Raw genomic sequence first — 14,550 nt, 5'->3', positions numbered from 1 at the left:
ATTTTTTTTTTTTGAGAATTCTTATGAGTTTATTTGAGCCAAACTGATGATATACACTGGAGAGCAAGATATCAAAAGTTGCCCAGGCAATTCCACAAGAATCAAATTACATGATTTTACTCTTAAAGATAATTTTATGATCTACCTGACACTAGTTACACTACAAAAATTAGCAATCTCTGACTGTACATTCCCCTTCTTCGTTTTAGGCATTAAATGGACTGTTTTCACATTAATATCTACTTAATGTAAATGTTGGTTATGAAAGATAGTCAAATGTGCTAGAGGGTGTGTTCTGTTTTATATTTCTAATTATAGCATTATATATTCAAGGACAAGCACTCTGTTTTTAGTTTCTTCCCCATCTTTTCATGTGTTTAACCAAGAGCTCTAGATGAAAAGAGCCAAAGTCTATTTAAAAGAAAAATGAGAAATTAAACCACAAACATTACCTTCTTCAATATCATTACAGAAAATAGGTTTTACTATGAAGTTAGTAAAGCTCTGCTTAAATAACCAATTCAGGTTTCTAAGCTTTAAAGACAGCAGAACCACAGAATTTTCACTCTACCATTCTGTGAACAGAGTAAACAACTTACCAGTCTGCAAGGCAAGGGGCCAAATAATGGTTTATCTTCATCACTTAAAATTCTTTCTGCAGATTAAAAATGATTAAGATAGTAAATTTTATGTTATGTATATTTCACAATTTCAAAAAATAGTAAAAAAAATTCTTTGGTAGAAAGCACAATATTGTCAGGTTTTGAAAATTTCAAGTTATACAAGAATTAACTCTGGATGAAAAGTAAAAATGAAAACACATTCCCTCAAATGACAAGAAGCTAAAACCCCCACCAAAATGAGTTCTCTGTTGTTGTGGCTAATGTACAAACTGCCAACCTAGTACTCTGTCAGTATGCTACATTTTCTACTTCAAAGTTTTTATGCTGTTTCTTCACATTGTTGCCTACTTTATTATTATTATTATTTTCATCCTCACCCGAGGATATTTTTTCCATTGCTTTTCAGAGAGGGTGGAAGAGGTAGAGAAACAGAGAAACATCGATTGCTTGCCTCCCACCTGCGCCCCAACCAGGCCGAGGATTGAGGCTGTCACAGAGGTACGTGCCCTTGGCCGGAATCAGTCCACAGGCCAATGTGCTGTCCACTGAGCCAAACTGGCTACGGCTGTTGCCTACTTTAAATGTGTCATGTAAATACAGGTTTCTACACATAATGCATGTCCATGTATGCTTGTGACTTAACAACAGACACAACTTTAAATTTCTTACCTATGCTTTGGATGGTGTATGCACAACTACCCCAACACATTATGGGCACACGGGGGTCTTCTTCATTGGGATGGACCTTTAGTCCCACCTTGTAAGTAGCAGTTCCAAATGTTGTTAGCATTTCTTTTATGCTATCAGAATAAGGGTTCCTGAAGTGAACACATACAGGGTTAGCTCAAAACAATGTGCTCACATAAAATGTTTCAGATTTTTAACAGCTATTTGCTATGTTGGAACTGAATGACTTAACCTATATAAAGACAGTTGTATGCAAATTGGGAAAGAGGAGAATAGGAGATCCAGCCAAATAAGAGGAAGTCTCAGGGTGACAGCTGTGTCCTGTCTTGACTGGTGCGGGAGTACAGAGGCTGTGGGAGTAGGGGTCTGAGCACTCAGAAAAGCTATTGCTAGGCATCTGAAAGATCTATTGCAGCATTTAGGGGGAAAAAAGTAACACCTATAGAAAACCAAGTACATGGAAAAAACAAGGTCAATATTAACCACAGGAAAGACAATTGTAAAAGAAAAAAAATTATATTATAATGTTTAACTTATATCAGTAGAAACAATTATAATGTAAAAACTGCCAACTGATTTAACCAAAAATTGTGACAGAACTCTAACCGGAAGACTGGTAAGGAGCAGTGGATAGGGCAGAGGTAAGAGCTAAATACTAAATTGCTAGCCAGTCAAGAGAAACTACTGTTTAGAAATGATAAATCAAGAGAGAAGCTAACTAAGCATTTTAACTAGAAATAGGGAAGTAAACAGTAGGGCTGGGAACAGGGAGGGGGAATGTGGGAGGCACAGGACTGATGATTTTTCTATTTAAGACTTTCAGCGCTATTTTTATTGAGTTCCTTATGCCAGGAATAACTTCCAGGTGGCTTTACATGTATTATGTCACTCTATCCTCATAATACTTTACAGATGAGGAACCTGGGGTGCAGAGAGGTCAAGCAATTTGCACAGCAGCACAGCTAATAAGCAGTGATACTAGGAACCTAACTGAGCAGTCTAGCTCTATAATCTATGCTATACTTTATAACTAATGGGCTATGGGCTTAAAGATGGTAAAAATACTCCGGTTTTGATCCTGAGTTATTGAGAAGTTGGTGGGGCCATAAACAGAAATATGGAGATGAGAAGGAAAGCATAGGACTTGGTGAGGGAGCTGAGCAGTTTGGATTTGATGAACTGATGAGGTGTAGTCAAGGAAAGCCAGATAAAGGGGTATAACAGGGAGTCAGCAATGTGGACTAGGAGAGGTTGGTGGGAATTAAACATGCTACATGGGTCTTAAGTTCTGATCAATATACCCACAATAAATATCATCATGTAATGATTAAACCTCAGAATTCAAGATCAATGTCCTATAATATTTTGTTCCCTGGCTAACTTAAGTTTTTCAGTTCAAGTGGGCCAAACTTGAAAGGAATAAAATAAAATACTCACTTAGGATGAAAATCAGGCCTAAACCCTTCAGGGAGCTGCAATTCATCCATATTTTCTGAATTCTTTGAAGAGGCAATATCTATAGAAACAAGTATTTCATATTATTATTCATCAGTCCACAATATTTCTGTGAATTTCCAACATAAATTTCATTCTAAATATAGGTCAAAAAACTTAGAAACAATAGGAAAAATTTCCAATAATAAAAACTTATATAACATGCATTCACAGCATGAGAAACACCATTGCTCTGACTGTCTGTGCTTTTCCTAATACTAGAACACAGCTAGGGAAGGTGGGAAAAGGGGGAGTATGCTGTTTTGTTTTTATAAAAATCAATGATACAAATTCTGCTCAGATGCTTTCCCTGAGGTCATAATTGCAGTGGACGTTGTGGAACTTGGAAAGCCTTTGGTAATGCCAACACTAAAATGAGTAAGCCCACTGACAATGAAAGCTAGCTGTGCAATAGTCAGTTACATTCCCCCACCCCAAGAAGCTCTTCAGTAATATGGGGGAATACGGGAGAAGTATTTATTATAAACTTCACATAAGCCTGTGGGTTTTCAAGGAATAAGAAGTAACATAGTCAAGTCAAATTTAGTTCATTAAGACAAAATTAAAGTAAATAAAATTTGAAAATGAGAGGTTTCATTTAAAAAATTTTCTTAAATAATTCTTTCTGGACTTTGGGGAAAAATGAATGCAGATTATCAGAACTTACTTGGAATACTTTCCTCTTTCCTAAGAATCTGTAATGCTTTTATCTGCTGAGATACGGTTCTAATCCACTGAGTTAGATTTGGTTGGTCTGAAAAATTTAATCTGCTAGAAAAGATTATAAAGAGTATTTAGTAGTTTGTTGTTATTGTTTAGTTTAAGATACAGAAAGACTCCTTAAATGATCATGGGCATATTTTAAACATTTTTGCCAATGGAAATAAAAATATATTGTTTGTTACTATGATGCTAATGACATTATTTGTCAAAAGCTTCACTTTTTTCAGTACTGGAATTTGCAAGCATTTCTTACATATCATAGTCACCATACCACCACCAATATTTATTGAGTGCTTATTATGTGACAAGCACTTAATAGCATTAGATTTAATTCTCAAAATATTCATATGAAACAAGTTATATTACTGTTCCCATTTTACAGATGAGGAAACTGAGGTTTAGAGCTATGTAACTTGACTAGGCCATATAAGGAACAGATCTGGTATTCAAACCCAGTTATATCAGACTCTAAAGCCTGTGTTCTTCATGACTATGTCATAATTGGCTCTCATGGAAAAAATACAAAACCTAAACCAACAAAGGTGTTTCTTTTCTCCTTCTATGTAGTGAATCCTTAATCTAACAATGTTTAATTTATCAGTTCAAATGCAGGTAAGTCAGTACCATGACTTTCTTTTGTGATTAAAAAGCATGAACTTATACTCAAATCTAACAGTATTTAAAGAACATTTGTGGTAGCATAAATTAAGACATAGTTTTAACTCCTGTATTGAAGAGAAAAAAATTGACTTTGCTTTGAATTGAATCCAAATAGCACAGAAATTGATGATTCATATTCATAAAATTAAATTAGTATTTCATGTTCATGTAGATACCATAAGTCTAAACAGAGAAATGAAAATCAGATTAAAATAGTAGACAGTATTAAATTCATATTTTAAAATAAGTTATACCTATTAACTAGAGGCACCCTAAAAATTATGAAATGACAAAAATTTTCCATTTTAAATACACCAACAGATTTCCATTGTTTGGCTCAATTCCTGAAACTATTATCAGACAGTAATTTGCAAAAAATTATATTTAATTGTTAGAATATTCAATAAAGTCAGTTTGAGCCTCCACTATTTCTCTATCAATTTACTGAGCACCTCTTGAAAAGTATGAGGGAGGGAGATATTTAAAGCAGGATCCTAAAAATACAGACAGTTTTCATGAATACACAAGGGATTTTATATCTTCTAACAGTGTCTATGGGTAAACAAGAAACTGTTAAATTTTGGCCTATTCCTTTCTAAAAACCCAAATCATATTTTACAGGCCTGCTAAAAGAAATGACTAAATAAACAGTTTGAAAAGTGTCTGGAAAACATTATACAATTATCTGGAGTGATTCCCCTGCTCTGGTCTATTATTTCATTGTCTTCAAAGACAACTACTGCTTTGATATAAAGGTTTTCTGAGCCAAAACTTACTTGTTAAAAATATTTCTTGGAGGAAGCAGCAGAGGAATAACAGTGTTACTCAAGCACTCACAAAGGGGACAAAGGAATTCTCCATTTTCTACATCGTAGCTTGTATGTAAGCGTAATCTCTGTTGCCTTCGCTGTTCTTTAGCTTGAACGGAATCAAAATACCTTTACAATTAGAAAACATGAGGTATCAAAACAACGGTAATTTTTTTCAATAAGAACCATAAGCCTCAACATTTTAAATAACTTGTTTTCACAAATAATGCAAAAATAAAAATCTTAAAAAGAACTGAATTATTTTTAATACTAGTACTTTAATTTTTAAGTTGCTTTAATTATCAAAATGGGCTCTAAGGGTTCTAAAACAGGAAAGTGTGAGGCTATACCAACTTAGCTCAGGGAGCCATGACCATCTCAGGAAGCAACAAGGCTAACGCCTTCAGCATCAAGAGTTGTTCACCTTCGAAAGACATTAGTCTTCTAGGGTATATCCCACTGTAAAAATCTTTTTCTTCATCCAGTTTGTTAGCTGCCACAGATCCCCACATTAAAACATATATCTGATACACTATGAAATTTCTGTCACTCCTTTACATGTATGACAAAGCAAATCAATTTCGATTATTACTTATTAGGAAGTGATGTCAAGTTTTTCTTTAATATCTTTAGTTCTTTTTCCCGTTTTCTAGAATGGAATTTCTTTTATATAAAAATTCAACTTTGAGCTTTCAAAGAAGCTTCTCTTGACTAATATTAAGAATATGTTACCTTTGCCAACAATGGGCATGCATAATATGTCCACAGCTACCAGTGTGTGTTCCGCAGGACAGATCAGGGTGCATGAATAATGGATCATATTTTTCTGCATTACAAAACAAACAAAAACAAAAGAGCCAAGCATTTAATTTTCCCATAACAAATGTAAAACTTTGCTTTGTGAAATCCTTGATAAGGACTTGTAAACTTGAAATAAAATGCTAGTTTATTCCTTTCCTTTGAGATACCAATAATTTATGCAAGCCTCTGGATTATTTATTTATTTTTAAAAAATATATCTTTATTGATTTCAGAGAGAGGAAGGAAGAGGAGAGAGAGAGAGCTAGAAACATCAATGATAAGAGAGACATTGATCTGCTGCAGCCCGCAACCCGGGCATGTGCCCTGACCGGGAATCGAACCCTGATCTCCTGGATCCTAGGTCAATGCTCAACCGCTGAGCCACACCTGGCTGGGCCCTCTGGATTATTTAGAAAGCAGGATCCTCTAACTTTCATCGCCCTGAGCAAATAAAACATCCCTGAACTGTTAACTAAAATTGGAATTCTGTATTTAAGTATATCTAATCTTTTGAACATTTCAGACTCTTGGGGCACCGAGAGACTCCCATTCCCTCCAAAAGCCCTGAGCTCAGTAAAAGGGATATTCTTTATGGGGCGGTGTTTAACAATTTCAGGGCAGCTGGGTCACAGTGATCTCTAGCAAAAAAGATGTTTTGGCAGTAATGGGGCGCTCCCTAGAGGAGATTCTGCCTAATGACACCCATGCAGAGATGAATCACAATCACTGGACCAGAGCAAAACATCCTGCACAACACTCCAGACCTGAGGTAGGGAAAAGGGCAAATCAGTTTCTGCTCTGGTGCCAATTTTTTATAGTCAAAGGAGATGAAAAATGAAGACAACAATAAGATGGGTGCCTGGTTTCTTTAGGAATTTTTTGAGTTCTCTGTGTAAATTAGTATAATCTTAGAAATTCCATAACATTCTTCTCCCCCCCGTAACATTCTAAAAAGAATTACTCATGTTTCAATTTGCTTTATACAATACTAAAAATGTCATAGCACAAGGAAAATCAGCTTATAGCCAGCCAAAGTTTGTAAAATAAACTTGGCAACTTTATCTCTGACCTGGAATGAAATTATAAATTGCCTAGTTGAAATGACCATTTTAAAAGATGAAAACAGACCAATATTTCCTAACTAGGTGCTTGAGGGTCACCCTGTGCAGACTTTCCTTATAGAGAAAAGGCAAGCTTACCAGTGGGTTTTCAAGCCTCCTTTCAATCCTACAATGTGAAAGGTACTTGCTACCTAAGTGCTCTGGAAATTCCAAAGACAGTTCCTACTCTCAAGAAGTTTACTGGCACTGTTGAGGCATATGCACAAATAAACAACTCTAAGAGTAGAGACATAATGTGTCTGTGGCGGACACAATGATGTGCACCTAGGTGCCCTGCAGGAATGAATGACTTACTCCCTCAGCAGCTGGAAGGTACTCAACTGTCACTCCTCTTTAAGGGATGACTGCTTTGAAGTTCATACCTCTTTCCAGAGGACCGATCAGTTTCCAGGTGCAAAGCCCCAGCCCCCTTGCCCCAACTTAGGACACTTCTGAAGGGCCATTCGGCTGCAGAGCTCCCATGGGACCATCTGAGGGCTTTTTGTGACAGCTTAACTTCTCCCTTGCCCAAATCTGCTTCCTTCTCCTCCGTTCCACACATGTTGATGCCAAGGCTCTCCCTAATAAATGTTCTGTACAGTAACCTCTATCTCAAGAATCTGCTTTCTGAGGAACCCTATCTGAGATATTATTACTAATCTAAGTCAGAATTTGGCTCAATGATTGCTTCTCACATAGGTAACTCACACAACTATTCTCAGAAGAGTACAGTTTGGATCTATCCATGAGACAAAATAATTGTGATTTCAGTGTGTCAACCAATTTATAAGTGTGTTGAAGAATGGGGATGATTGTTAAGTACCAAAGCATGTTAATGTTATAGCACAAAGAAAAACTTTCCTTTAATCCCTGCTATTTACCAGCTGTGTGATTCAGGCATGACATTTAGCCTTCTGCAATGTTTCCATATCTGTCAAATGGGGAATTTCTGCCTAAGTTACCTAAGATACCACCAGGCCTACGGAGTTATTAGCTTAATAAAATTTCCGAATATCACCACACACGCTAAAGGGCAGTCATTATTAAAAGGAGGAGAGGATCAGGCTATGACTTACCTGGATCCTGAATGACTTTACTTCTGTTTTTTGATAATACAGTTGATCTTTGAACAAATGCTGCTAGGACCATTGCCTTGCTTTCCACCTTCACCTCTTGCTCCTCTTGACACAATATACAGGTAACAAATTGTCTTTGTTTAGGGACCTGAGTTTGTGCTGGGCCCAATGCTGTAAGTGTCATATCTGACACCACAGGGCTGCAATGAAAGGTCATGAATATAATTAATGAGCTTAAGAAGTTTCTAGCTCTGGACAGTTTTGCTTAGTGGTTTGAGCGTCGACCCACGGACTGAAGTGTCCTGGGTTCAATTCCAGCCAAGGCCATGTACCTTGGCTGCAGATTCGATCCCTGCCCTGGTGAAGGTACATGCGGGAGGCAATTAATCAGTGTGTCTCTCTCACATCGATGTATCTCTCTCTTTCCCCCTTACACTCTCTCTGAAAAGCAATGGAAAAATATCATCAGGTGAGGATTGAAAAAACAAAAACAAACGAACAAAAATAGAAGTTTCTATATAATCATAAAACAGTATATGCCAGGTATGCACATATTAAACACACACGGTTTTGATGCCTTAAATTGCCAGAAGTCTCTTATACGTATCAAACCATCTCCTTTAATTCACAGAGCATACAATATGCAAAACAGAAGCCATATACTTAGTTAACTAAGCCCAGTGTACTCACTCTTTCGTTTGTTGTTTTTAATCCTCACCTGAGGAAATTTTTTTTCCATTGGTTTTTTTGAGACAGTGGAAGAGAGAGAGGGAGGTGGGGAGAGGGAGAGAAAGAGAGAAACATCGATGTGAGACTCATCGATTGGCCGACAGGGGTCAGGGATCAAACCAGCAACTCAGGAACATGCCCTTGACCAGGAATTGAACCTGGAATCCTTCGGTGTGTGGGACAAAGCTCTAACCACTGAGCAACACCGGCCACTCTCTTTTATGACTGTCAAGAGTCTTCTGTATAACATCTTTAGCATACACATTAATTATCTATAGTCAGAGATACACTCAAAAACACATACTAAAAACTTAGATTTCTAAGATTAATTCTTCTAACTATAAGCCACAAAATTTACCCATCAATCTTCTAAATTACTTCAGGATTAAAAATGTACTTATAGGGAACAAAAAATTCTTCCCCAGTTGAGAACCAATGGTAAGGAGGTTAAAAATGTTGATTTAAAAATTTTTTACCTGTTATCAAGAACAGCAGAGTGAGAGGCATCCTCTGCTAATGTCTGCTGGAACAGGTCTTTGTTCTCGTCAATAAAGTTCCTCTGCATTTCAGACATCTGGGCCATGACCTTTTCTCTGCGCAGTCTGGCAATCTCAGCTTTTCTCTTCCTCTCAGCTTTGTCTTTGTCTCTTGAACTCTGAAATTATGCTTCATTTAATTAGACCATTAAATGCTAAAAGCACATTCCGCTCCCCCCAACAGAAATATCTTTATTGTAAATACTAAAAACTACTCTACAATCTCACTTTTCTAAACAAAAGATTTCTTAATCAACCTAACATGTTAAAAAAAAAAAAAAAAAAGGGCAGAAGAAAAAAATTGCTAAAACTAATAAAGATAAATAGTGGCACATTTCTTGGAATTTACATTTTTGTGAATAATATCAACTATTAACTTACTGCAAATAAATTTAAATAGTGAATTTGCTACAATTTTTTGTTGTTACCACACTTTATTTCTTATACCTCTTCCATTATTGTTCCTTCAGTCTCTGCCACAGAACTGGAGGATGAACTCTTCCTCATTTTCTTAATAGCATTAAAAGTCTATGAAAAAAAGTAACAGTTATTCTGAAGTTATAAAACACTACCAAAATTTAAAATAAATATTTAATGTTTCTCACAAAAAACAAGAGTGATGCAGAAAATTTTACCTTTAATATCCACTTAATCATGTCTTTGTGGACTTCCAGGTAGGGAGCGTTCTGCAGTGTTTCCAGCATTGCTAGTATGCTGGGGGAGTTGTTTGGTGCTTCACCAGGTTCTAGGGTGGAAAAAAATAACACAATAACAACAGCTAACACTTTGTAGCGCTTATTACTATTCACCAGAAGATGAATGAAGTTGCTTATAACTTCATTTGCCTATCATCTGATTTCAGCTCTACTCATTAGAGATTTTCAGTACTTCTTGAGAATGTGACGTATCTGTACTTCATAAACAAGTTAACAACTAGAATGCTTTAATCTTTCAAAGTTGACATCTTATACCAAATGATTATTCTAACATAGTCTCTAGCAAAATTAAATAAAAGCTTAGCTAAAAAGTCTACCTGAGATTCTATAAAATGAATTAGGATTACAGGGGTGGCACTTGTGTTTAAATATATCTATTTGCCTTGACCTTTTCTTTAATAAAACCTAAATAAAAAAAGTTCTTCCTTTATGAATTCTTTCTTTTTAAAGATTCTTTATTTTCATTTTTAAAATATATATCTTTATTGATTTAGAGAGAGGAAGGCAAAGGGAGAGAGAGAGAAACATCAATGATGAGAGTCACTGATTGGCTGCCTCCTGCACGGGCCCTGCTGGGGACTGAGCCTGAAACCTGGGCATGCGCCGACTGGAAAATTGAACCACGATCTCCTGGATGAGAGGCTAATGCTCAACTGCTGAGACACGCCAGCCAGGCTATGGATTATTTCTTTATTTGAGAAAAGGACATAAAAATCAAGTCCATAACGTTTTTATTGATTTTAGGGAGGGGAAGGGAGGGAGGGAGGGAGAAAGCGATCGGCTGTCTCCTGCAGGACCCATGGCTGGGGACTGAGTCCACAAGCTGGGCATGTGACCTGACTGGATTGAACCAGTCACCTTTTGGTGCACAGGAAAATGCTCAACCAAATGAGCCACAATGGCCAGGGCTTAAGACCATATTCTGTTTTTGGTTGTTGTTAATCCTCACCGTAGGATATTTTTTCCATGGATTTTTCGAGTGTGTTGGGGGAGGGGGCAGAGAGAGAGACACATTGATTGGATGCTTCCCATATGCACCCCCACTAGGCCAGGGACTGAACCTGCAACCTAGGTACATGCCCTTGACCCGGAATCGAACCTGTGACCCTTCGGTGGGCAGGCCAACACTCTAACCACTGAGCCACACCTGCCAGGACTCAAGTCCATATAATTAAGAGAGTACATTTAATCCAATGTTAGCTAATTTAGTTTTATATTAAGAAATGTCCAATTACTTATTTTCTTATTCTTATTTTTTTAAAAAAATTTATCTTTATTGTCGAAAGTATTACAGATGTCCCCTTCTCTCCCCACTGTAATACTGATTTTCTTGATTTAAGTGTTAACATTCTAGCAAAATGTTCCTCTTTCCTAAGAGGAGAGATTGAACTATGTGATCTTTAATATTGTTCCAGATCTAAAGTTCTGTGGTTGTGCATTAGGGGTATGATTTTAAATAGCGTGCTTTAATTATTTTAAATGTTTAAAGAGAAACAAGAATGTTCAGAGAAAATGACTGTTAAGAGGAAGAAAAGGGAGGAAGGGAGGGAGCGAGAACCTAAGGTTGTGGAATGATGAATGAATGAAATTTGGTAGTTTTCCATGTGGTTATTCTAAAGTAAAAGCACTGGCAGTAAAGAAGGCAAAAAACACAATGTTAATCCATAGGAAGATATACTGGCAGGGAAGAGTAGGGAAAGGCTGGCACCTAAGACTATAGTGTTCAGCGAAAAAAGGCAGTTTCCCCTCTCCCTCCCACTTCACTGGATGAGGGCAAAGGGGGAACAGATCTACCAGCACCAAGAACTGTTCCTGCCCACCTCCCAGCAGAGCCGGGTATTCTCACAGTCGTTATCTTTTAGGAAGAAATGGCAGAGAACACGACACTGAACAAAGTTATAGAAACAATCCTTTGCAATCAGGGAATTCATAAATTCCTATTTACCACCTCAGCATTTAAACACCTCAGCAAATGGTTGATGCCGGTCTGGGGCAGAGAAAGTTCACGATGAGCCTGGGACAGTCATCTTTTATGCCCAAAAGCAACGTGGTGCTCAAATGCTAACAGACTGTGTCAAAAGAACAAAGAAGCCAACTGAACAGACTCCCACTGCCCAAAATTGGCAGTTTGAGCATTAATAGGAATACTGATTATAACTGACTATAAAACCCTGAATAAAAAACTTGTAATATGAAAACAAAGACGACCCTAACCAAAAAGATTCACAGTTGTCACCCCTGCAAGTAACTATCAGACCAACTGCTTATTCTGAAAATTATAAAGCAAAAGCTTCTCTTTAGAGGCAAAATAGTATGATGTCTGAAACAAATGGTTCAAAAAAGTGTGCAACTTTAAAAGCAAATATAGTAAAATACTAACTACTGAATCTAGGTGGTAGGTATATGAATATTTATGACTCCTTCAACTTATGTTTGATATTTTTAATAAAAAGGTAAAAAACCTCCCTGGCCTTTTAAAAAAGTCACAGTACTTTATATAAAATGATAATCTAATCCTTTATAGCTAATTTTTAAATTTTCAATGTTTATATAAAATAACATCAACAATTTAGAGGGAAGTCCTGGTAGTATACTTTGTGTTTTAAAAAGTATTATCTTAGAGTTAAAATGTATGTGCTATATTGATTTAAATTTTCTGTTTATGAATTAAAATTCATCTATTTTAGGTATATATAGGGCCTAAGTATTTTTATAAAAATATACCAGGATCTAATACAGTACCTTTAATACACAGATGAATATATATAAGCCTCAGAAATCTGGATTCAATATGACCTATTTGGAACATATATTGAGCAAATAAAAGAGGCTATCTTACATATTTAAAATCAAAGTGTATACATACTTGATATCTTCTGAGTGAAGGTAAATGTTACTACATGCTCTTCCATGACATTCTCCAAATGCTGTTTTTCTTCTTGTAGTGCCATTCCGATTAAATGTAACACCTCAAAGAAACAGGTTTTGTAACTTTTAGTAAAACAAAAATCAAGTACATATTTTTATCAGAAATAAAAAAGAATTCACTACTGAAAAAAGATAAATCAAACTATTAAAGACTAAGCACAATGAAAAACAATTTGAAGTATTAATTTTTATTAAATTCAAACTTGTGTTCATTTTGTAATAAAGCAAGGAAACAATTTCTATTTCAGCTGGAAGAAAATTCAATGTCAAACTCTTAGGGTAAGTTAAAATTATTTCCAGATGTGACCAGCAATTCAAATAATATATAATTTTCAGTTTACTTTCCCTATAGTCTTAAAAAATCTTCTAAGAATCAATGGCCAAATAATTAGAGCTGTGAACACCTATCATGTAAGTATCTAGTCTACAATGCTACCTAGTTTAATTTCTGTATCTATAAACTAAAAATCTTAATCATCTCAGAAAGAGACATATTTTATCTCTAATGCCACATAATTTATAAAGATACGCACAGTTCTTCAGTATATTTCAAAAAATTCCTTACCAGACTTCTAAGAAAATATAACTACACTGACTCTACCTGCATTTTCATTGCTCTTATCATGCTCTCCAATTTTTGAAGCAGATATGTGTGTGGTGTCTCTGCATCTTCCTTCCCATGTAGGGCTATTGTGGTTGTCAGATGTGGAAAAACTAGGTTAGCCTGAATGACATGCAGTGAATGTCATATTAGGGCCAATCAATGAGAGACAGATTGGCCAACAGGACCAAGTTAATAACGACCATGTGGTATAAAAAAATCTGTCAGGCTTGTATTTTATTGTCAGACACAAAAGCAGTAATAATATATTTCCAATTAAGGTAACACTACATTTGCCTTAAGTTTTCTGTGTACAGATACTGACAAAAGTATTTTGGCTTTTACTACAAAACATATAAATAATAAATGTCTTCAAACCTACCCTTTGCAGCATGGACTCAGACCAGGCATATCCATTATGTTCTACAGCCCAGTGCAGTATTGTTCTCATGATGTACAACATGACATCTGACTGCAAGATGTTAACCAGGCTTGCAAACAGAGGGCAGAATGGAGGCAAAATTGGAGGTGGGAGTGCTGAAAATAAAGTTATTATGGTGTGTTTATTTTGTGGAAGATGCTTAAAAACTATCTCTTTATTATATACCTTTGATAGTCTTCACCCAAAGAATTATTCATTAACATACATCTTAAAGCTGTATTTTACCTGAAGGACAGTCAAATGCATAAAACGAGCTTCATAAATAACAGCAGTACAAAGGAAAGCCTTTCTTTTCCCTAGAAATTTCTTAAAATTTGAGATAAAACCATTACCCAAGAGATGACTCAGTATCAACTATTTCTATATCATCGTATTTATTAGTCCTTTGAATGTTCACTATGAAAGCTTATATTTAAACCTCCCACTTCACCAGTGTCAATAGAAAACCATGTTTGATAAGTAAGAGACTGACATGGGAATTTTGAAAAAATACCTGTATCTTCCCTATTTTGTCTTTTCAATTTCCGTTGAGCTTCCTCTGCCTAACAAAAAGGAAAGTAATTTGGACAGAGAATTAGTAATACAAAACAACCTAATACCCAAAACTACTGACATAATCTTTGTC

At 36.0% G+C, this 14,550-nt stretch overlaps 1 protein-coding gene across 5 annotated transcripts in view; it reads right to left on the bottom strand.

Annotated features, from left to right (window-relative positions):
- The window catches only part of UBR2 (ubiquitin protein ligase E3 component n-recognin 2), a 91,914-nt gene that overhangs the window by 16,705 nt on the left and 60,659 nt on the right, over positions 1 to 14,550 (bottom strand). For 4 of the 5 annotated variants that reach the window (XM_016212734.2, XM_016212726.2, XM_016212729.2 and 1 more), the window contains 13 exons: positions 14,419 to 14,467; positions 13,866 to 14,020; positions 12,821 to 12,923; positions 9,874 to 9,983; positions 9,686 to 9,766; positions 9,179 to 9,357; positions 7,974 to 8,173; positions 5,729 to 5,822; positions 4,964 to 5,125; positions 3,472 to 3,575; positions 2,748 to 2,826; positions 1,293 to 1,441; positions 600 to 655 (listed from right to left, as the gene is read on the bottom strand). In XM_016212734.2, coding sequence (XP_016068220.2) covers positions 600 to 655; positions 1,293 to 1,441; positions 2,748 to 2,826; positions 3,472 to 3,575; positions 4,964 to 5,125; positions 5,729 to 5,822; positions 7,974 to 8,173; positions 9,179 to 9,357; positions 9,686 to 9,766; positions 9,874 to 9,983; positions 12,821 to 12,923; positions 13,866 to 14,020; positions 14,419 to 14,467 — 1,521 coding nt within the window. The remainder of the gene's footprint in view (positions 1 to 599; positions 656 to 1,292; positions 1,442 to 2,747; positions 2,827 to 3,471; positions 3,576 to 4,963; positions 5,126 to 5,728; positions 5,823 to 7,973; positions 8,174 to 9,178; positions 9,358 to 9,685; positions 9,767 to 9,873; positions 9,984 to 12,820; positions 12,924 to 13,865; positions 14,021 to 14,418; positions 14,468 to 14,550) is intronic. The other variant, XM_016212727.2, reaches the window with a different exon arrangement.

This window comes from Miniopterus natalensis, chromosome 5 (genome assembly GCF_054644295.1).
Source record: "Miniopterus natalensis isolate mMinNat1 chromosome 5, mMinNat1.hap1, whole genome shotgun sequence".
In the NCBI taxonomy this organism is placed as follows: Eukaryota; Metazoa; Chordata; class Mammalia; order Chiroptera; family Miniopteridae; genus Miniopterus; species Miniopterus natalensis.
The sequence above is the reverse complement of the archived record's forward strand: the minus strand, read 5'-3'. Positions and strand labels throughout refer to the sequence as shown.